The sequence below is a fragment of the Centruroides vittatus genome, unplaced genomic scaffold, assembly GCF_030686945.1.
Source record: "Centruroides vittatus isolate TY-2023 unplaced genomic scaffold, ASM3068694v2 contig_89, whole genome shotgun sequence".
Classification (NCBI taxonomy): domain Eukaryota; kingdom Metazoa; phylum Arthropoda; class Arachnida; order Scorpiones; family Buthidae; genus Centruroides; species Centruroides vittatus.
Window position 1 is genome coordinate 1,241,442 of NW_027122580.1, and position 23,417 is coordinate 1,264,858.

General features: G+C 32.2%; 1 protein-coding gene across 1 annotated transcript in view; it reads right to left on the reverse strand.

The window, feature by feature from the left end:
* LOC136983806 (carboxypeptidase D-like) overlaps nt 1-23,417 on the reverse strand; it is a 148,248-nt gene that overhangs the window by 99,265 nt on the left and 25,566 nt on the right. Inside the window, exons 5-6 of the mRNA XM_067280663.1 lie at nt 10,883-11,074; nt 678-964 (exon numbers count right to left, since the gene is read on the reverse strand). Of these exons, the coding sequence (XP_067136764.1) occupies nt 678-964; nt 10,883-11,074 (479 nt within the window). The remainder of the gene's footprint in view (nt 1-677; nt 965-10,882; nt 11,075-23,417) is intronic.

Consider the following 23,417-nt stretch of genomic DNA (forward strand, 5'->3'; position numbering starts at 1 on the left):
CACAAATTTATTCTGACTGGCCAAACTGTCAACAAAGAATATTATTTGAGAATTTTGTGTCATTCGCATGAAGCAATGTGCATAAAATGACCTGATTTATGATGAGAAAACTCATGGATTTTGCACCACAATAATACACCTGCTCACAATGATGTTTTTTTTTTTGTAAAGTTTTTGATCAAAAATTCAACAAATATAATTCTGCAAGCTCCACATTCATCAGATATGACACCATGTAACTTTTTCCTGTTTCCTCAACTGAAATTTCTGCTTTATGATCATCATTTTGAGTAATTTGATGCCATAAAACAAAATTCACTGCAAGTCCTAAAGGGATTTCATGAAAACAACTTTAAAGTGTGTTTTGAGGATTAAAAAAAACATTAGAATAAGTGCATTGTGGTGGGAAAAGATTATTTTGAAGGATACAAAATAAATTTTTATGAATAAATTCAAATCTTGCATTTTTATGTATGCACAATTCAAAAAGTATACAAAGAATTACTTTAGGAGAAATAACTTATTAAAAAATCTAAAAAATACAAGACAAAATCAAATTACAATATTCTGTCAATAAATTTCACTATAATTTAAATGAGATATAAGTATAAAGAAATGAAATTTATGTTTAGTTGATACTAATCTGTAAAACTAAATAATAATTATTTAATACTTACATTTGAAAATGCAGATGCAAGTTCTATAAAAACTTTATCATCGGGACTTTTACTATAAACTTTATCTGTATTTGTTGGATTATCATCGTAAGGATAATTTGCCACTAATGAACCCCCATGCAAATTTGCTGACAACACAAAAGGATAGCTTTTAATCCATGTCATAACTGCTACAGTTTCAGGTTCCTGTTTTTTATTAATTTTAGTTAAATGAAACTGATCAGGAAAATTTCGATTCAAGTCGACACCATGGCTGTTTTCTCTGCCCACAGTTCCATCAAAATCACCTATAAAATTTGGATAATTAAAATATAATATCAGATTTTAAAATTTAAAAAATAATAAAGTAATCTTATGAAAGATTATTGAAAAAATAATAAAATGTACACATTAAAGTTTAGATGAGATGTTTTTATTTCAAATGTGCAAGTACAGTAAGACCCCACTTAACGCGGTGGATACATTCCTAGGTGACAAAGCGCTGAATAAAACAGCGTTAAACAAAGTCATTTTAACACAGAGTAAATAGGGAAAGGAAAACACGCAACCAAAAATAAACAGATTTTAATTTTAAGTTATTTTTATATTAATTTGCATAATAATATATGTTAAACAACACATAAACATACGCACACAGAAATGTAACGTTTGTTTTTTGTGACGAAGGTCTTGGCTCTTCCGAAATTCTTGTTTTTTTGTGATAAAGTCATGTAGTTTCATTTGTCACTTTCTTTTTTCCTTAAGCAAACGTCGGTAGCAGGACATCACATTGAAAACGCCTCATCTTGCTTTTTCATTCCTTTCAAAATCTGGATCCTTCGCTACAGTTTGATCAACGATTTCGGTTATCGTTACCAAACTTTTACTAAGGAAATCTGTAGAGAAATTCTCTGGGTTCTACATTTTCAGAATCTCTATTTTCCAGTTCTGTATGAATTCCTTGTTCTGCTAGTTTTTGAAGGTTGTCAATGGTAAGGCTCTGACCAGAAATCTGCAGTAACTCCTCAATATCCTGCTCATCTACATCTCCTAGTCCTGCTGTATCGATTAGGTGGACAATTTTGTCAAACAAACAAAACAGTGATAGGCTCTTCTCATTGAAAATTCTTGGATACCTTCAGTCATAACTTCTTCCACACTTCGTTCATGCATTTATCAGTTAATTCTTGCCGAGTGAAGCCGATATTGCCTATGGCATCCGTGATGTTATATTATTTCCAAAATTGCAGCAAACAAACATAGATTTAAGGAAAGTATGGTGCTATGATGAACTGTCACCTTTTGCATATTGATATATAATATGATTATTCCCAAACACAAACCAATCAATGAAATGCTGAGATAATTTGAATCAGCATAAATTTTGAGCTTTTTTTAGGTTTCAAGCAGATCATGTTATATCGAATCAGCATTAATTGAGGCAGTGTTAAGCGGGGTCTTATGTATTTTCATAAATTCAAATTTATAGATATATTTAAATTTTTTAATTTTTATCAAGGGCCAGATTAGCAAAAGTCTACTGTATTTAAATTAAAAAATTTAATACAGTAGACTTTTGCTAATCTGGCCCTTGATAATCCAGTCTCTCAATTAAGCACCCTCTGACTGTAATCTAAATGGAGAGTGTCATGTGGATGGCCATCCAGTGTGATGCTACTTATTGAATCTGAAACTTCACACATGTATGAGTTTCAGTTTTGATTTAGAAATGTGGAGGATGGTAGACTTGGTATAGTGATCTTTAATTATGCCTTCAAAAAGAAAGCATGTTACATTAGAACTCACACAGAAATTGGAAATAGAGAAGTTAAAGCAAAGTTGTTTCGAAAAATCCATCACTACTGAACACAATGTTGGATGTGCCATTATTTATGGCAGAAAGATGAAAGAGAATCAACTTTGACAGTATGCCAGTCAAACATACAGTGAGTTTGGAAAACAAAAAGTTATATGAAAGAGTGAGAATGATAAACTTTATGTTTACAAATGGTTCATACGGCAATGCAGTAAAGGACCACTAGTCAGGGCCCTGATAATCAAAGAAAAAGCAGTGGTGTTTAACAAAGAACTTGGTGACAGTAAACTGTTACAGAAAGTGAGAGCTGGCTATAAAACTGGAAAAAAGACATGGTGTGTGACAACTGACAGTACTGGGAAAAGTTGGTGAGGAAATAAAAAAGATGCAAAAGAATTTTTAAAAAAGCTGGAGAACATGATAAAGAAAAAACTAATTCCTGCTGTAGTGTACAATGCTGATGAGACTGCTCTCTTTTCAAAATGTCCTTCAACCAACCCTTGCTGCCAAGAACAAAAAGAAAACTTGTAAGTACAAAAAATGCATCACACTGATGGCATGTTGCAACACAAATAGCAGTCATAAAAACTTCCCCTCGTGGTGATTGAAAAGCCCAACAGTCACGATGCTTTCAGCACAGCGAGATGAGTACACCACTAATAGATTATCATGCTCAAAAGAAAGTGCAGACAGACTCAGAAATGTTCTCTCTGTGGTTCCGTGATAAATTCATACCAGCTGTGATGGAAGAACTGAAGAAAAAGACACTTTCATTAAAAGCCATCCTCCTAATTGATAACACTCTTGGTCATCCCTCTGGCTCATCCAACTTTAAAATGGTTTATGCAAAAAGGATAACTTTTATATTAAATTTAGATTTAAGTTAACTAATACTCGATTCCTACAAATAAAGTTATATTAACATAAATAGCAAAAGTTTGTTTTGGAATTTGATGCTTCTCTTAGCCAACCCTTTAAAATCCTCAAATTATATCATTTTTGCATATAAAATTGTTAAATTTATTTGAAATCAGTTCTATCGGTTTCTGAAACCAGGTGATGTATGAGCTGTCTTTCTCCCACCAGATGTGACAGCTCTAATCCAACCTATGGATCAGGAAATTTTGGAATCAATTAAGTGTTGCCATCTACATTCAATTCTTACCTCCCTATTAGATGAATTTGAAAAAAATTCTACCAAAGCTATGCTGAAGGCATGGAAAATAATCAACATGCAATCAACAATCATCAAAAGTGTGCAGAATGAAAGTGATGAGGAAGAAGACAACAGAGGAAAAGAGAATGAAAACTTCTCACACTGCTGGCACTAAAGCTGCCAACATTTTCCTGCAGTACATAATGCAACAATCAGACGCATGCAATACCAATATAACACTTGTTAAGTGATTGCATTACAAAGCATGCCATCAATGATCATCTTCATTCCATGACATTTTTCAGAGTGAGTGACTACACTGAGTAGAAGATGATGCATTCAAATTGTGCGGGATTTCATTTTAAATTTCTTTTACTGTATACAAATACTTCTCTTATTTGTTTTTTAAATACAAATGTCTAATGTTAATGTTTTTAAAATGTTAATGTGTTTAATGTTAAATGTTTACTACAGACAGTAAACATGTAACATTAAATTTAATAAAGAATTAAACTGATGACTTATCTCTCAGTAATCTGACATTTCTTTGTGCAAGTAATGACCAGATTAGCAAGAGTCTACTGTATATCTATGAATTCTGCTTTTTAAGGCTACCAAATATTTAATCATCTTTATATTTAAAATGATATAGGTGGTTCAGGAGCTAAAATCATTTTAAATATAAAAAAAGTTAAATATTTGAATCTTAACAAACAGAATTCATAGATATATTTTAAAATATAGCAGCAAGAGTTGTGTAACTTTTCCAGCTGTTATTCATTTTTAATAAAAAACTTTTATATTATTAAGCAAAAAATAAAATTGTGTGATGCTATCTGTTATCAGATTTTGTTATAAACACTTTTTATATTTTTAATTACTATAAACTGGCAAAAAAGCTTAATTTTGAGTGCAGGGGTGAGTTTTATAAAAGAGTGTAAATGTTAAAAACAAATAAAACCTTCATTAAGTTCTACCCCCTCTTGAGATACATAATCCCCTCTATCTCCACACCCTCTCAACCTTTCACCACCAAAATTTAATAGCATCAATGCCCCTCCTGCCAAATTTTGTTTCTTAATCTTTACCCCTATCCTGAGATATTAAGCAAAATAGACACCAGCATACACACAGAATTTTTTTGCTGTTCTTTTTACTTTTTGGATTCAGGTCTCAAAATGTGGAGATTTGCAAAAACTCGGGAGGGTCAAATCTGACACAATTTCCATACTTTCCATCGTTATGTATACATAACAGCCAAGAAAGTAATAAATATAGGCCTAGTTCCAAGTTTTACTAAGTATAAAAACTTTAAAATGGTTTATGCAAAAAGGATAACTTTTATATTAAATTTAGATTTAAGTTAACTAATACTTGATTCCTACAAATAAAGTTATATTAACATAAATAGCAAAAGTTTGTTTTGGAATTTGATGCTTCTCTTAGCCAACCCTTTAAAACCCTCAAATTATATCATTTTTGCATATAAAATTGTTAAATTTATTTGAAATCAGTTCTATTCAGTTATTCTAAAATAAAATAATTTTTTATTAAAAAAATAAATAATAATAATAGAAGTGATATCATTGCTAAAAATAATTATATTTAAATAAATTCTTAATAGTTTTAATTTGTTTAAAGATACAATTTTAAAAGAATTAACAAAAATATATTTTTAACAATTTTAAAACTTGTTACAATTGCTTTTTCAAATTTTATTTCATAAACATATGAATGATATACAAATGAAAATATCTGCAAGTCTATTAATTATATTAAAGACAGGAAAACATCATTAAAGATAAGGCCATACTCAAAGGTATAGCCTTTAAGGAAGAAAGGGAGGGGATGAAGTAGTGAGAGAAAGAAGGTTTAGGATGGGAGGATGGAGAGGAGGAGAATGGGAGGGAGGGACAAGGATAAGAGAAGGGAGAGATCCATAGACACCTGCCGGGAACCACTTATTGATTTAACAAATCATACAATTAATTCTGCGTGTAGTTGGGTATACAAATATACAATAGGGAGGTGATATATTAAAGACAAACAATTGACATATTAGATTAGGCTATATTACTGCTACTATTAATAATTAAATACTAAGTAATTTGGCCTAGAGTAGGCATTAGGCACCATCTCTTATTAAATTTAATAAGAGATGAAGCTAATGACTACCTCTAGGCCAAATTACTTAGCATTTTAATTATTAAATTAATTTTGATAAAATTATTAAATAATAGTTGAAAGTGAACATAAAATTGCTTTAGAGAATTTATCTCACAGGAACTCATACATAATTGATCAGATTTTATTAACTAAAAGAACAAACATGTATTATGGGCTTATTTGCCTCATCAGTCCACAAGGGGCCGTTCATAAATTACGTAAGGCATTTTGGGGGAGTCAAGGATTTCTTAAGATGTCTTACCCAGGGGTAGGGGGTAATAAATCTTGTCATACATAATATTCTTATTTTTATTTTTTAACAGAGAGGTTGAGGCCGAAGTTTTAAATGCAAAAACGTGTATGTTAGACATTCAGTGCCACTTTTCTGTAAGCCTAGAACTTTGACAATGGTGTTTGGAAAGTCAGTGGAATCAAGCTTGATATTCCAAACACCATTGTCAAACTTCTAGGCTTAAAGGAAAGCGCTGCTGAACGTCCGACACACATTTTCGCATTCAAAACTTTAGCCTCAACCTCGCTAATCTCGTTGAGTGGTGAAATTTTGAATTTGGCTTCAATTTGGCGGTTTCTGTTAAGAACTCTCGTTGTACTAATGCCATCTCGTGTGACGTAATAGAATAATAACGCTAGCAGAATCTCACACTACACATTTTTTATAATGGGAGAAAGGCCGTGTAGTGGTTTCTCTCTCTCTCTCTCTCTTTTTTTTTTTTAGAATAAGTGAACCATTCCTATGGGTGTATAACACTAAGAATACATAAACCAAAATACATGATACAAAATAAACATAGAATTAGTATTTGGCTTTTAGTGAAAACTAAAATGTAAAATTAGAAAGTCTTTTCTTCCATATTTTTTGAACATAATTGCAAAGAGCATCAAATAATGACTTCTGAACAAGCATGCTGAGTGAACATGGCCACCTGAAACCAAGCATAACAATTTCTAATTTCAGAATAAGTCTATCTTGATCATAAATTGGACAATGATAGATCATATGGTCAACGGTGTCTAGGTTTTCTGTAGAGAAAAAGCAAGAGGCAGTTTCTGCCCGGTTATACATCGCCAGGTAGCTTCTAAAATTATCATGCTCAGTAAGTAGTTGAGCAGTAGCAAACGTTAAATCTCTAAGTGGTGATGAGATCCTGCATTCAAATTTAGGAAAATAAAGTCTTACTATTCTATCAGTTATTCCACTTTTGCATAGCGTTGTCATAAATATAATTTTTAAGGCTGCTGCATGAGAGGGATGTGAGTGTAGTCCAAATCAGTGTCCTTTGCAGCTGACTTAGCCTCAAAGTTGTTTTTTTCATATCCTAGTAATGCCACCATGGCCAGAAACAAATATAAAAGTTATCTTATTTACAAGATTTTGAATATGGTGCTAGATATATGTGATTTTATTGCTATTGCAATTGGAATTTAATAGAACTTTTAGGACAGACTGAAAATCACTGTAAATGTTGATAGAGTTTTGTTTGGTAGTGAATTGGCCTACTGAACAGCTTGGTAGACAGCATCTTCAGCTTGATAGACGGAGATATTTGGGTATCTGTATCTTCTAACATATTTTGGGCAAAGTATGTCAGTTTTGAGGAAGATACAGATACTTGAGCCAACATGAAGGGAGCTTTTAGACCCATCTGAGTAGATATTAATGTCTGCATGGTTATCCATGGAGAAAGCAGATGACCCCAAATGTACCCTAGGGATAACCTTGTTTACAGGGTGATGATCAGAGATAGTAAGGTAATTGCAATGTGGTAGCATATGAACAGCCATAGATAGGAGTAGAGACCGTTGTTGAGCCTTGATGTTTGTAGTTCTGATGTAGTAGTTCAGAACCTTTCTACAATATATAGTGGCAAAGGAAGGAGCTCTGCTAGTATCAGAGAGGCATTAGTAGAAACAGTTCTGCAGCACTTTGAAATTCTGATGGCAAACTATCTTTGAAAAGAGAGTAATTTACTTGCTACTGAATTTTTACTAGTTACATGATCCCAGCTAGAGCCCGCGTAAAGTAGTATTAGTTGTATTGCCTCATTATATAGAGTTTTATAAACTTTATGATTTAGTCCCCAGGTGTGCACCTAGCACATTTTAGCAGCATGTAGTTTATTTTCTTGGCCTTAGCCAAGATGTAATCAATATGGCAACGGAATGTGGTTTTTCTCTATTCTCTTTTGTTTTATTTTGTATGACGTTTCTGTTTACACGTGCACTAGCTAGTCGATCTGTCAAAGTTTTTTTGCATTCTTTTGTGAAAATTAAAATTAATATAAAAATGAATATTATGACATTGATTAATGATAATAATAATAAAAAGATTGTTAATAATTAAAAAATAAAGTTCTTGAAATAAATTGTTTATTTGAATTCATTAAATTTTTATATTTTTAAAGTTGTTCACATAAAGTCTTTTATAAATAATGGTATATATTAATTAACTAATTAATATTTATATATTTGGACCTAAGGTTTTTAGGGTTTCATAAAAAAAATTTTTTGTTAAAATCTTTCTATAAAATCATGCCTAAATTATATGTAAGATAGGGAAGGGGAGGGAAATCAAAGAAAATATTATGGTTTCTTACACAGGGGTGGGTGGGGGTCCAGAATGGCTGAAATCACCCTTACATAATTTATGAACCTATCTTTTATACATCTGGAGAAATATAATTTATATTGTAGGTGACAATTGGATGATTAAAATAAATAGAACTAGTAAAAACTGTAAAATCTAAAATATAAAAAATTAAGAATAAAAATCATGATAAAATAATACATAATACATAAAGATAAAATGGATAAACTATTACTAAAAACATGTAAAACACACGAGTTAAAATGCAACATTCTGAATACAGTAGAGCATCTATTATCCAACTTAATTTGGGACTGGGGTTGGTCGGATAACTGAAAAGTCGGATAACCAAAAAGTATGAAAAAATACATTATTAGTATAGTGTATTAGGCCTGGTTTAAATACTAGCCTCCCTTTCATGTTCGAGCCAGTGCTGCCAGCTAAAACATGCAAAAATTTAACAAAAATAATATTAAAGTAACCAAGACATAACCAAATATTGTAGTGCCACATCACTAGTGGACATTTGAATTTGCCAACTAGAACACGGTCGGTTAACCCAGTGATTCTCAAAGTGGGGATCGCGACCCCCAAGGGGGTCGTGAAAAATATTTGGGGGGGGTCGCTGAAGAATTGATGCCAGATCAATTATTTTTTTCAAATATTTTATAAATTTACTATGGATTCATGTTTAGAAATAATAGAAATAAAAAATATATAAAATAATTTTTACTTAAGTAAATTGCACATATAAATAATAAAAACAATATAAATATTTAAATACGAGCCTAAATATAATATTCATAAATTTGTGCGCTATTGGGAAATCCCCCGAGTTCCACTCTCCGCCTAAACTATGATAGAACAGCGTTGTCATTTGGAACGGTGTTCGCTAGCAGCGTTGCGTCTGTAGGCAAGTCGACTTAGGTAGAGTGTTGATTACCCAAAAACCGATCAACCGAAAGCGTTTCAGTCGGCAAATTTGAATTTCCGCTAGTGCTGTGACGCTGCAATATTTGGCTATGTCTTGGGATACTCCGATATTATTTTAGTTGATATGCGTTTTTAGCTGGCAGCCTGGCGCGACCACGAGAGCGTACTTAAGGACGCGCCAGTATTTGAACGAGACTTTTTTTCCCATCGTGAGTGGTAAGTTTTGCTTGTTTTTCTGAGGACCGTGTTGTGCTAAATCGGAACGTTTTGAGACTAGATTAACTTCCGAAATATAATGTTTTTTGTTTTTATATTTTTCAATATATTTATTTTGTTTGTGAGAAAAAGAAATACAGGTAATTTTAACCCCTTCCTGTCCGCAATCGAACTCAGTTCGATCGGTTTACATAGCGTTACACAGAAAATGGTGTTTTAGACCCTCGGAGAAAAAAAATCGGCGAAAAAAAAATGTTTTTTTGGACTTTCGGATGTATTTTCAGTCCCCAAATTTTTTGAAAAATTTTTTCCCGCGCGAAAAAATTTTATTGCGATTTTAATTAACCCTTAATGACGGGCAATTAACGCTTAATTGTTTTTTTATGGGATTTTTTTATAGAACTTTATTTATCCTTCTAAACTTCTAGCGCACCGATTTTACTTCGGTAAAGTTATTTAAAGCTATTTTCTGATGTAAAAAACAACATCCAATAGTTTTTTAATTTTTTTAATTAATAGATTTTTTTATAATTACGTTTAATTAAGTCGGGGGGGTCGGAAATTTCAATTAAAATCGTAATTAAAAAAAAAAGTTTTGAAATATCCAGCCATCTAGTATTCACCCTACTTTTTACCCTTCTCCTCCCGAGAGTTTCATGAGAATGTCCCGCGAAACACGACACCAGCTGTTCTCAAGGTCATCCAGCTGTGTAAACAATGACTCATCAGTGTCAAGTTTCGCGCTAAGGCGAGAAAAAGGAAATTGTACTTTGAAGTGTTTTCTTCAAAATTAACACATTTCTTTCGTTTTTTTTTAGTTTTGACTATTTTTAATTATAATTTAATTATTAATTATGATTTTTTTTAAAATTCGCGCGGACAAGAAGGGGTTAAAAAAAATTTCGTTAGTTGTAACATGGACAAAAATTCAACGCAAAGCGACACGCAATGGAGAGAAATTTCAACATGAAATAGATTAATTAAACAAAAGAAGTTAACTCCTCCTGAATTTAAATTAACCCCCTCCCTCCGGGATGTTTTTCTACACATACTCATTCTTCGGGGGCCCTTTGAAATTTTTAAGTGCAAAAGGGGGTCGCGGACCAAAAAGTTTGAGAAACACTGGGTTAACCTATAAGTCGGTTAATCGAGGGTCAGATAATTGATGCTCTACTGTATTGCATTTTAACTCATGTTTTCTCCAAACCAATGTTATGTCCACTTTCAGCAATCTTAAAGAGAACAAGAAGCAATCAAATACTATTAAAAAATATATCTGAAATATAGTAAAAAAATGCTCACATCATAAATTTTAATATATGGAATTATGTTACCTTCTTTAGCTTTTTCATAACCATCAGGATTCATAGTTGGAAGAATGTGAATTCTAGTATTATCAACCAAGGAAGTAATTCGTGGAATACGCTGATACCCTTCCGTAAGTAATTTAGCAAGTAAAAGTAGCATTTCCCTTCCAACCACCTCATTTCCATGCATATTTGCAACATATTTAAACTCTGGTTCTCCTAAAAAAAAAAAAATATATATTTATATTTTCTTATAGAATAATTTTGTTTACAGGCAGATATTTTATTACTGATCTGTTTAAAATATTTTCAATCAACTTATTCCATCAAATATTACCTGATGTTTCTGGTTCCATAGTATTATCTGTATTAAATGCTTACTTTCAGGTATCCAACTGTTTACATTTTTCTCACAAAGGAACGTTTTCAACCTGTTTTAGGACAGCTTCAGTTGGAACAGTGACTTATGTTTATTAAAAAGCTGTAACCATCCTAAAACAAAATGATTACTTTCAGGTAGCCAACATTACTTCGTGAAAAAAATTTATACAAATTTTTTTCACGAAGTAATGTTGGCTACCTGAAAGTAATCATTTAATACAGATAACTTATTCCATTTCATATTTTGAAATTTATATAAATAAATACTATCTCATTAATGAAAAAAATACTATAATCTATTGCTAAAAAGACTTATCTCTCAAATTCAAAAATAGCCACTAGCCTGTTTATTGGGGATTAAATTCTGGAAAATTTAATCTACAATAGAGGCTTAAAAAATAATCCAAGTATTGTCATACTGACTATAAATCCATCTTCAGGGATAAGCTTACATAATTTACGAAATTTTATGTTTGTAAAATGCAGTTTTAATATCTAGAACTTCAGTTTGTATTTGAATGCATCCATTTGGGTTTGAATGAGAGAGACAGAATTTCTCTTCAATAGAAGTTCAAATTTAAATGAACTGAAATTTCTAAATTTTGAAACTTTCTACAAAGAAACTTTTGGAATAAACATGATACGATTTTGTAAATCTTAATGTTTATTCCAAAAGACATATTTGCAATGAGTCCAAAAATACTCTAGAAGTTGATTTCTAATAAAGCAGAGAGTATGGTAGAATCTTAAAACTGGATGTCTGTAATCATTATAACACCACAAAAACAATGTGCATGTGAAGCTCAATGAAGCCACTATTATCAGTATTTCCAGCATACCAACCACCATAAAACACTGGAAGCACTCAAAATTCACAAAACAGAAATTAAAAACATGTGCATAAACTTTAAAGAAGAAAAAAGTCGGTCCTACGCATGATAGGTCAGGATAATCCGAAGAAAATACAGGATATGAGTAATTGAGTTATAGTTTAATTTTGCAAACATACAATTGTATAATTTTGAGTTTTTGCATATTTTTATTAATTTTTTCTTTCATGTATTTGTGAGATAAGCAGGAGGCCAGGGGTCACTTCTTCTGACTACTTACTCTGCACAGGATTGGCAAGATCCGACCACCTTATCGTTTTGGATGGCTTGTTGTTGTGTGGCGAGGGGGGTGAGGAAGTTGACAGGTATCCTGCCAGCAATGAGAAACTGGTTCACAGGTTCAGGTTCAAACAAACACATAAGGAGTTTATTATATACTTAATCTAATATACAAGAGTATACATATAGGATTTAAAGATTAAATGCGGTTAACATATAACTGAAAGGAATCGGCGATCAACTAATTGTTATGCCGCATGCCTAACCTCTAGAATGGGAGAGAGTTTACAAAGGTTTTGGGCTTAAATTATACCTCTATTTGCTGCTGGATGACTGCATGTGACGATCGTGTGGAAACATGGAAGCTGGATGTCTTCTACCGTTTTGTTTCGACCGGAACCGGGACGGGAGACACATGTACCAAGAATAACTTCTGAGTGATTGCCCTGAGCTTCCAGGGGCTCAACCTTTTATCCGATTGTAGTGGGAAAGGCACCATGTTGACGATGACAATGCATTTTCTGACACCTATATGTCAACTTTCCCATCTGATCGCTGACAATCGGGGTGACAGCCGATCCAAAACTATTCGATAGTTTTTCTATCAGTGGATGTTTACAACTCTTCTAAAAAACCTTGCATTACATTTTTCTCGAAAATATGCGGATTTCACATATTTGTTACAATAATTTATATTAATATAATTAATTATCAGCCCACCAGTGGCTGAACGGTTCTGTCGCTAAACACTGGGAGTTCAATTGCAGGTTCACACCACACTCAGACGGGCTGGCCACATGGAGTTTTCTGGGTTTTCTCCATGTTTGTAACACCTAAATAGGGGCCAGTTTCCCTTACAAGACCTCCCAGAAAGCATTATTTTTCCTCGTGTAACACCATGCTCCAGAGAAGGCAACGGGGAACCACTCTGGTTGTAACTTCCCCAAGGCTACACTTTAGTGCATTACTAACCACTTATTAACCTGCGCCAGGTGCTCGCCGATGTCAGGATGTTCTGATATGGTACACAGAGAAAGAGAATTAATTATCAACCTTTTTATAATTTTCTATACTATGTGAGATTTATATATTAAGTTTAAATTTTATATCTTGTTCTTCTAAGCATTCCATGGCTAGAACATTTTGACCTGAAGAAGATTTGATTAGGATTGAAAACATTTGTCAGTATACAGAGTCATCCAGTATTTGTCAGTATACATTGGGGCAACTGGGATACATGCTTCCCCCTCTATCACCAGGTTGCCATTTTCTTAATTCCTAATGGAACACTAAGGTTTCATTTTATTTTAAAATTCATTATTCATTTTTATCACAGAAAACTTTTTCTGATGGCAAAATTAAAATAAAAATATTTCTTATTAACCAAAAATTTGTTCTAGCAAGTCATGATTGTTCAGTTGAGTATTGAGATACCACTGTATTTGATTAATACAATTTTGATACACATGGCAGCATTGAGGAATTAATTAACTGCATTAATAAAAAGATACCTGTATATGTATATACAGATAATGTACATATGATCTCCCTTTTTTATAGCTTGTGCTTCCCTTTTTTATGACCTGCAGGTGCTGCTATCAATATATATATATACTGTATTTTATGGACTATAAGACGCTACAGACTATAAGACGCACCTTAATTTTTAAGCAATTTTTTTAAAAAATACCTATAAGATGCTACGGACTATAAGACGTACCTGAATTTTGGAGGCAATTTTTCGAAGAAAAAAGTGCATCTTATAGTCCGTAAAATACGGTATATTTCTCATTTGATTAAATATTGGATTGGATTTAAAGGTATTGTGGTGTTATAGTGAAAACAGAAATTACTGTTTATTATAATTTACTTTACAAAATTATATTGTATTATATTATACTAGCTGCATGTGCCTGGCATTGCTCAGGCTTTTGAAAGAGTGGAGATTAACGAGGTTGGGTTAGAAAGGGTGATAAAAACAAGTCTTAGTAACTAAAATGTACGTTTATTGACCTGAGTACAGTAGAGTGTCATTTATCTGAAAGCCGATCAACCAAAGCGTTGGTTAACCAAAAGCATTCCAGTCAGCAAATTTAAATTTGCATTAGTGCTGTGGCACTGCAATCTTTGGCTATGTCTTGGGCTACTCCAATATTTTTTTTTGTTGATGTGTGTGCTTTAGCTGGATCAAAATCCGTTTCCATCGGGGACATTAATTTTGGATCTGTGAATTTTATACTTGTAACAGATCATGCTGTAGTTGTTGTACCGTTCACAACAGCGACTAAATGTAAACACGTTGTTCTCAGTGTTTCCAATAAACTTAAAATAATAGATAAGTTGAAGTGTGGTGCTAGTGGATCAAGCTTAGCTCGGAAATATGGAGTTGGAAATGCCACAATATCGGACATTAAAAAGAACACTGATGCCATTAAAAAATTTACGTTAGGCTTAACATCGATGAAAATTCAGCACGAAGCGACACGCAATAGAGAAAAGTTTCAACATGGGATAGGTTAATATATTTTTTCATACATCCGAAAAATAAGTTATCTGACAACCCATCCCCAATTGATTTGGATAAATGACACTCTACTGTATTTATAATAATGAAACAACAAAAAAAAATTGTTTGGGCTTACATCAAAAGGGGGTGGGCTTTAGGGGTGTTGGGGGACGCACACTATTTTATCTAAAGCATCGAAGAATATTCATGCCAAATTTGATGTGAATACTTTGAATGATATAGAACTCTTTAGCTAACATACATACATGCTTTGACTTTTATATATGTCAAATTCTGTTAAATCAATCTTCTATTTAAATAAAGCTTATACTAATATAGTTAGGCCTAAGTAACTGTGAACATAAGACAAAATGTTTTGAAAAATACACCATGCATATATCTAGTGCCATCTAGTAGAGTGACCTCACTTTTACTAACTTCTTGAATGTTTTGCTAATTTCTCACTAATTACTTTTTAACATTAGTTCTCCAAGCAGAATACTATACTTCAATTGTACAACTTTCTTTATCAGGTCAGTCCAAAAGTTCGTGTGCATTAGTAGCATGTATGGGATTCGCGATGACTCGTTACCAGATCGATAAGATTCCGAACCTGTCGAAACTTGTCATTGCTTGACTGATGTATTCATCAGTTTGTCACCAAATTTCGTAAAGATCAGACGCATATTAGTACCAATAAAAAATGAATATCGATAACGCATATAAACATGCTGTGTTATATTTTTTCTTTTCGAGTGGTGAAACTGCCAGATCTGCAGCAATAAAAATTAATAGTGTACATGATGCACAAACTATTAGACTGCCCAGAAATGGTTTGAAAAATTTAAACTTGGAAAAAGCAACATTAATGATGAACCCCGTTCAGGACGTCCTGTTGATTTTGATAACGACATTCTTAAAAATCTTGTGGAGTCAGAGCCACATTTAACAGAGGATCAGATCGCAGAAAAGATGCATTCATCTCATGGGACAGTCTTTTGCCATTTAAAAGAGATTGGAAAAGTATCCAAGCTTGGAAAGTGGGTACCACACGAGCTGTCCGAAGCCAATTGCCAGCAGCAATTAAACATCTGCATTTCCCTTCTATTGCGCTTTGAAAGAGAGCCACTTTTAGACCATTTGGTAACAGGTGACGAAAAATGGATTATTTATGATAACATCACCAGAAAAAGACAGTGGACAGACAAAGATAAGCAGCCAATTCCAACACCAAAGGCATCTTTACATTCCAAAAAGGTTCTGCTAAGTGTGTGGTGAGATATGTATGGTGTCATTTATTATGAATTGTTAGAACCAAATAAAACCATTAATGCAGATGTATACAGAGAACAGCTTTGCCGTTTAAATTCAGAATTGATTAAAAAACGCCCGCAACTGGTGAATATGAAGAAAGTGTTGTTGTTCCACCATGATAACGCTAGACCACATACGGCTCGAACAACGCTGTAAAATATTAATGAACTGAATTGGGAGCTTTTGCCGCATCCTGCATACTCCCCAGATATTGCCCCAAGTGATTTTCAGTTATTTCGTGCCTTACAAAATTTTTGCCAAGGCAAAAAGTTCAATTCTAAACAGGATATACAAAATGAACTCAGAAGTTTTTTGCTTCAAAACCAGAATCTTTTTACGCCAATGGAATAAAAAAGCTACCAGAAAGATGGCAAGATATTGTAGATAGTGGAGGAAAATATATCATAGATTAAAATGTTAAATTGTGTTTTATTTACACCATTTAAAAATTTCGCCAAAATGCGCACAAACTTTTGGACTGACCTGATAGATAATCACTTGATGGCAGTACAGTAGACCCCACCTATAGCACGGTAGATATGTTCCATGTTATATAAATCCGTGTTGTACGAGTCACTTAAATACATGAGCCAATCACAGCCCGGCACATGTGCAGTTTAGGGGCTACAGCTGTTTGAAAGGTTTTCTTCCATAAAATTAATCGATTCCAGACTAATTTAACTCAACATTTCCAAATCACATATAATTTTTTGAGAATAATCCATATAAACTATGCTATAAAAAAAAATTGTAGAATTACTTACCGAGTGTGTGCCGTTTGACGACGCCATTGCTTAAGCTTGTTTTCGTCACAAAGTGACTCATCGAATGGCTGATGCGTGTTTCCCGATCAGCGAATTTTTCGCAGAAAAATAACTTAACTTCGGAAACATCATTAATAAAAATATATTTTTATGGCTGTTAAATAATAAGTGTTTTTTAGTAGGTCCAGTGCTTGTTTAAACTCAACGGTTTGTACAATATCCGCTATTGGTCCAGATTCAACCAATCCTGTCGTGACACGAGTCAGCAATGACATTTTACCATGTTATAAGAGTCTCTTTTAGCATGTTATACGAATAAGATTGCAATTTTTTCGCCGTGTTATACGAACCCGCGTTATATGAACCTGTGTTATAGGGGGTCTACTGTAGTTGATTGATATGTGATGTGTTGCCATCTAGTGAACAGACACACAAAGAAACAGAATTTCATTACAGTTTAATTTATATAATGTTGATTTTGAGATTATATGTATGTTTAAACCTTCTCCTGAATCAACAGATTTAAAATATGAAGTAAACTATGTTCAGGCATTTTCCCATGATGCAGCAACAAACATCGAAGCTGACAGACTGATCATTAGTTTTATTTATATAGATTGAAAAACAAACACAATTCTAACCAAGAATTTTTCAATAACAATGAATAAAAATTTAGAAATCAAGGAATAAAATAGATTTGATTTTTTTTAAATATGAAAATTTTGCAAACCTCTTTGCTCTTCTTCCATCTTTTAATTCAGCGACAGTCAAAAACAGAATTTACATGATGTTGTGGGGCCGTAGCCTCAAAGGAAAGGTTGTCTCTGCATATAAGAATTCTGTTTTGGACTGTCACTGGATTAAAAGATGGAAAGAGGTTCGCAAAGTTTTTGTATTTTAAAAAAATTAAATACCGTCTGCCAAGATTTTAAATATTTACTTCATTTAAAATACATTTTAAAATAATACAAATGGAAGACTAAATACAAATAAAATTTGCTGTCTTTTCACATTTTTTTCCCATTTGTTTGAATGGAATAAGCCTATCCAAACAAATTTGAATACAAAATTTATTTATAAATAAGTTGTTAATCATAATTAAATAATAAAATGTAGTTATTTTAAAACTATGTTTATTTTATGAAAAATATTATGACAAATATTTAAAATTTTCATACCAGAAGATTTACTAATCCTTTGGTAATCAGAAATGTTACAATACAGAAAAATTTCCTAAAGAAACAAAAAAGGAGAGATAGCAAGCTCCAAACTTTGTTAACAATTTTTTGTATATTGAATAGCATTTTTTGGAAGTTTGTCCTTTAGATTTATCACTTATTGTCTTAGTAATTTAGTTTAGCCTGACAAAAGTATCATTTGTCAACTCAACTACCCTTAAGTTGCTGAGAAAAATTTATTTTAATGTAACTAATGTTTTCGGCCAATTTGATTGGCCATCCCCAGGTTAAACAAGAATAAATTTGGAAATTTGGGAATCAGGCTGAAGAAGCACAAATATAATGTCAATAAGAGATCTAATGCCACAGTATTATCTCAGATGGCACAGGCCGAAGGCTCCGTAGTAAAATGGCAGGAAGCAAATATTGTTAAGTCCTTGCACTCTCTGACTTTAACAAAAGATTGAAATTCATAAGGGCAAACTACAGGATACGTGCATTAATGCAAGGGACGCAGTAGGGTTACCATCTGCATTGAAGTACTTAGTTAAAAAGCTTTTTAAGAACTCCTAACTTGTGCCTTAGTTTACATTTTTGGGTATTTTTATACAATATTACATGATATGTTATGTTATATGTTATTATTTTTTATTTTATACATGTATATGTTATGGACAAAATGATTAATTGGGCATTATGAATAATGACCAAAAGGGCACGCAGTGTGATAAATATTGATTAATTTATCAAATTGACCAGTCATTATGAAATACTGCTATCATCTAGTCGAGCAAAGTAATAATAATAAGTTGAGGAGTGATCATCCGACATACTCTAGCCAATCAGCACTCGGTTGCGTGTGCGTATTGTGTTTAGTACCGAATTTTAAATTTGATTAAAAAAACTCCACTTATTTCATTTAGAAATATTTATTTTTTGTGAATTATTTCAAAGTACTATTAACTGATATTCTTCTGTTAACTTAGAAGTAACTTTCATTTTTGACTCTCACTTTTTCTATCATTGACAAATACACTGATTTTGCAAAAATTTGATTGTCCTCACCTTTTTCTGCTATTAACTCGTTTAATCAGTTGTTGAAGTGATTATTCATATCACTTAATGAATGCTCCATGGTCATTACTTTTGTCAAAGAAGAAAGATTAACTGCTGGGCACATAAATTTAAAATTCAGTACTAAATGCAATATGCATGCGCAACTAAGATGTAAGTTCTAATTGGCTAGTGTATGTTGGATGATCACTCCTCAACGTATTATCATCACTTTGCCCGATTAGGTGGTAGCTGTATTTATGACGACTGGTCAATTTGATAAATTATTGAAATTTATTACAATGCCCAATTTTGTTGGTCATTATTCATAATGCCTGTATTAATCACTTTGTCCATAACTCCTGCATCCTCCTGCATGTACATGTACATACATAATATATATATATTTTTAAAAACTATATTATTTTTTATTAATAATAAGAAATAATACATTTCTGATTACCAAAGGATTATTATATATCCTTTGGTGTATATATATTGTTATAATTCTTCAGTTAATTTTTGTATTTGAATTTGTTGTATTCGAATCTTCGTTTTTATATTTGAATTTATATATTCTATTTTTAGAACACTGTTATTTATTCTCATTTAACCTGAGGATGGCCAATCGAATTGGCTGAAAACGTTAGTTATGTTTAAATAAATTTTTCTCAGCAACTTGGTGTAGTTGAGTTGTCTATTATTTGCTGAGTGAGTTGTGATAATTGTATCATTTGTTACTTTATAATACAGGGTCTTCCAAAAGAATGTGTGGGATTTGCGAAGATCCTTAGGGTTGAAGATCGCAGGTGTGGGTGTTTGATTACCACGAACTAATGGAGACAAACGAGAAATACACTTATAACTAACTTTATGTACAAAAATTTTTACATACAACGTCAACGTCTCCACAAAGTTGGCACATGTAGCACAAGGCGGTTCACAAAACAAAAGTCCTTCGGCGAGAAGACAAAGAGTTGAGCAAATCCAATCGGTTCAATAAAAAAAAAAAAACTATTTTGCCCCGTGAGGTTATAAACCAGCAACCGATTCGCTTGTCTAAATCTTATATCGTACTTCCGATTTCTCCCTCCGATGGAAACGGATTACCAAAACCAGGAACTTCCACACACACACAAGAGAAGGAAGACTGTTCACCCCTATGCACACAGCAGTCGTGAAAAATCGTTCTTTCCTCAAACACCAGGAACCAGAATCGGACGTTGCCAGCCCCTCACACCTTATATAGCGTGCCTACCGCCAACAGTGCTGCCATAACATATATACGATAAAAAAAAATATATATAAAAATAATAATATTTTACAATTTTAAAAACATCGTGCGTACAGAAATAGATAAAATAAAACAAAAAAATGACAAGAGAATAAACAATAAAATAAAAATATTCCGACGATATATAAGAGCGACACAAATGCTACTATTTTACCAAATTATTGTAATTATGTTAATTATTAGTCAAGAATGGTGTAATGTATATTAAAACATTGGAAAACTGTCCAAGTTTCACATTTGCCCATTACAATTTCTCAACATGTGCACCTCATGTCATACAATATTCATCCAACTGATACTCAAATTCTTCCTATGCTCACTACAGCATATCAGTTGTCACTCCTCCCATGCAGTCAATTCTACAGTTCCTGCAGCTGTAAAATTGTGCAACTTCTGCAAGCTCTTGCAAATTACTATTCATTTATGACACTTCCTAGAGGTAGTAGATGGCACTTCCTTGAATGCAGATGAAAGATGAAACTCGGACAATTACTCTATTGATTGGTGTACTGTACATCACATACATCTCAGATTACAAGTAACATAATTACAATAATTTAAAATAGTAGTATTAATTTTGGAAGACTTTTTATTTCTAGAATGTAATGTCTTTGATGATCAGGGAGTCAGTCGGCAATCATCTATTTTGAAAATATAGATTATATAGAGAAAATAAAGGATTAGTTTTTTAATATTCCATATTTAATAGCAGGAAAAAAATTCAATGCATGGCATTAATAATAGTTTTTTATGTCATTTGTGCTGCGAAATGATGAATCACTGTTCATTTGATTAATTTATTACTAAACAAGTTTAAACTAACAATATCTAAGTGAAGGTAAAGGAAAAAACAATAATATAAAAAATAACAATATGCAAAGATCTCCAGTCAAGAGTGGAAGACCTCCACGGACCAGAACGAGAACAGAGAACAAACAAGCTCAACCAAGCACTTCAAACTTCAAACTCATTACGGATTATGGAACACAACGGAAAAGTGATTTACAAGAAGGAACAAAAGAATTCTCGAATCAAAATATGGAACCTGGTCAGCAGAATTCATTAGGCTCAACAGGTGAGTTACCTAATATTAATTCAAGTCTTCCTACTAATTAAACAAGTCAACTTGACACCTCATCCGCATTTCTATGGACTAAAATATCGGATTTAATAAATGTCTCAAATGATAAATTGTTGGAACAAATGGCCTATATAAAAGAAGACGTAGAATGAATACGTCAAGATATACGTGAGACTAAGGAAAGACAGATAAAAATGGAGGAAGAAATTAAAAATTTAAAACAACAACTAGAAAATCAAAAAAGTGAAAATGAATTAACGCAATTTAAAATAGACTCCTTAAGTAACGATTATAATTATAAAAAAATAATTGTATACAAATATCCGAGTTCAAAATCCATATCTAAGTTAGAGGTATATAACTTTATGACGAATGTACTTAATATTCATGATATAGCCCAAACTGAGATTACAGAAACAAATTTAATCACAAAGCAACCTAATACAACAGTAAGAATAACATTCAGCAATAAGCGACTTCGTGATAAATTTTTTTATGCCTTTATTCACAAGAAACAACAAAAAACATATCAAAAGAATGGGAAGATATGCAAATTTCCCCAGATTTGACTAAAAACTCAAGGATAAGAAGGAAAAATTTACTCCCAATACTTCATGAATTGCGAAAACAAAAAGACCAAGTGAAACTCCGTAATGATATATTAACGATAAACCAAGAAAAAATAACATATAGCCTAAGATTGAGCAAATTGGTTTATGTAAATAATTTTCGTCCTTATAGTAATCAAATAAATATTGACAGTTGATATCACGTTAAGCAAAAATTTACACAATACAACAAAGTCATAAAGAATAATGAAAGGCTTCCATTGCTAACTGGAATGGCCAAGGAACAAAAAAATACAACGTCATTAATAAATAACCTTGGGTACTAAATACGAACTGGATTTCTTAGCAATTACTGAAACTTGGATTAGGCTACTTCGAATTTGTATTATAAAACAAAATCTTTCAATAACTTCATAGTGGAATCGATCCAAGCTCAAAACCTACAGGTCCAGGCCGTCCAAGTGGAGAAGCCTACCTTGGTGAATAAAATGAATAATTTTATATTATTATTAATTGCTTATATTTCGTTGTTTAAAACACCATCTGTTCAATTTATAAGTTATATTCGGTAAATCTGAGTGTAAAACACCTTGTGGTACAACTTCGTTTAAATAAATATTCGTTGTAAACAGCACTTATGTAAGCTTATCGACAAAACGTTTCTTATGTAGCGCCGAAGATTTAACACCTTGTCATTTAATATTAAAATGTCCAAATTAAACGACATTCGTGAACATTATGATATAGCTCGAACTTATAAATGCTAACTCGCTAATAGAACTGTTAAAAAACTTCAAAAAACAAGTAAAAAAGACTTATAAAAGTTATAACTATTTTGGTAAAATAATTGACATTTACAAAAATAAACTAATCAACACTAAGGAAGTATTAAAATATGTTATTATTAATGAAAAAGAGTAATAAGATTGTAAGATGCAAAATAAAAATGTTTGGAATGTATCCGCGGAAAAACAGGTGTAAATTAATAAAATCAAAGAGTATTGTAAAGTAAAAAAGCAAATAAATATTGTAAATGTAACCCCCTTGTAATAGGGAAGAAATTCCCATTAGACAATAAAGGATGATGATGATGATGATGATGATGATGATGATGATGATGATGATAGTTTTTTATTGCTAGCACTTTCAACAAATCTATTTTCATTGTCATCAGGCAAACAAAAATTTTTAAAATCGAACACAAATGTTCTAACGAGAATGAAATGCATATTATTTAAAAATTTATTTATAAATTTAAAATTCTTTGAATTAAAAGCATTATGAGCAAGCTATAAATTTCAAATACATTCGAT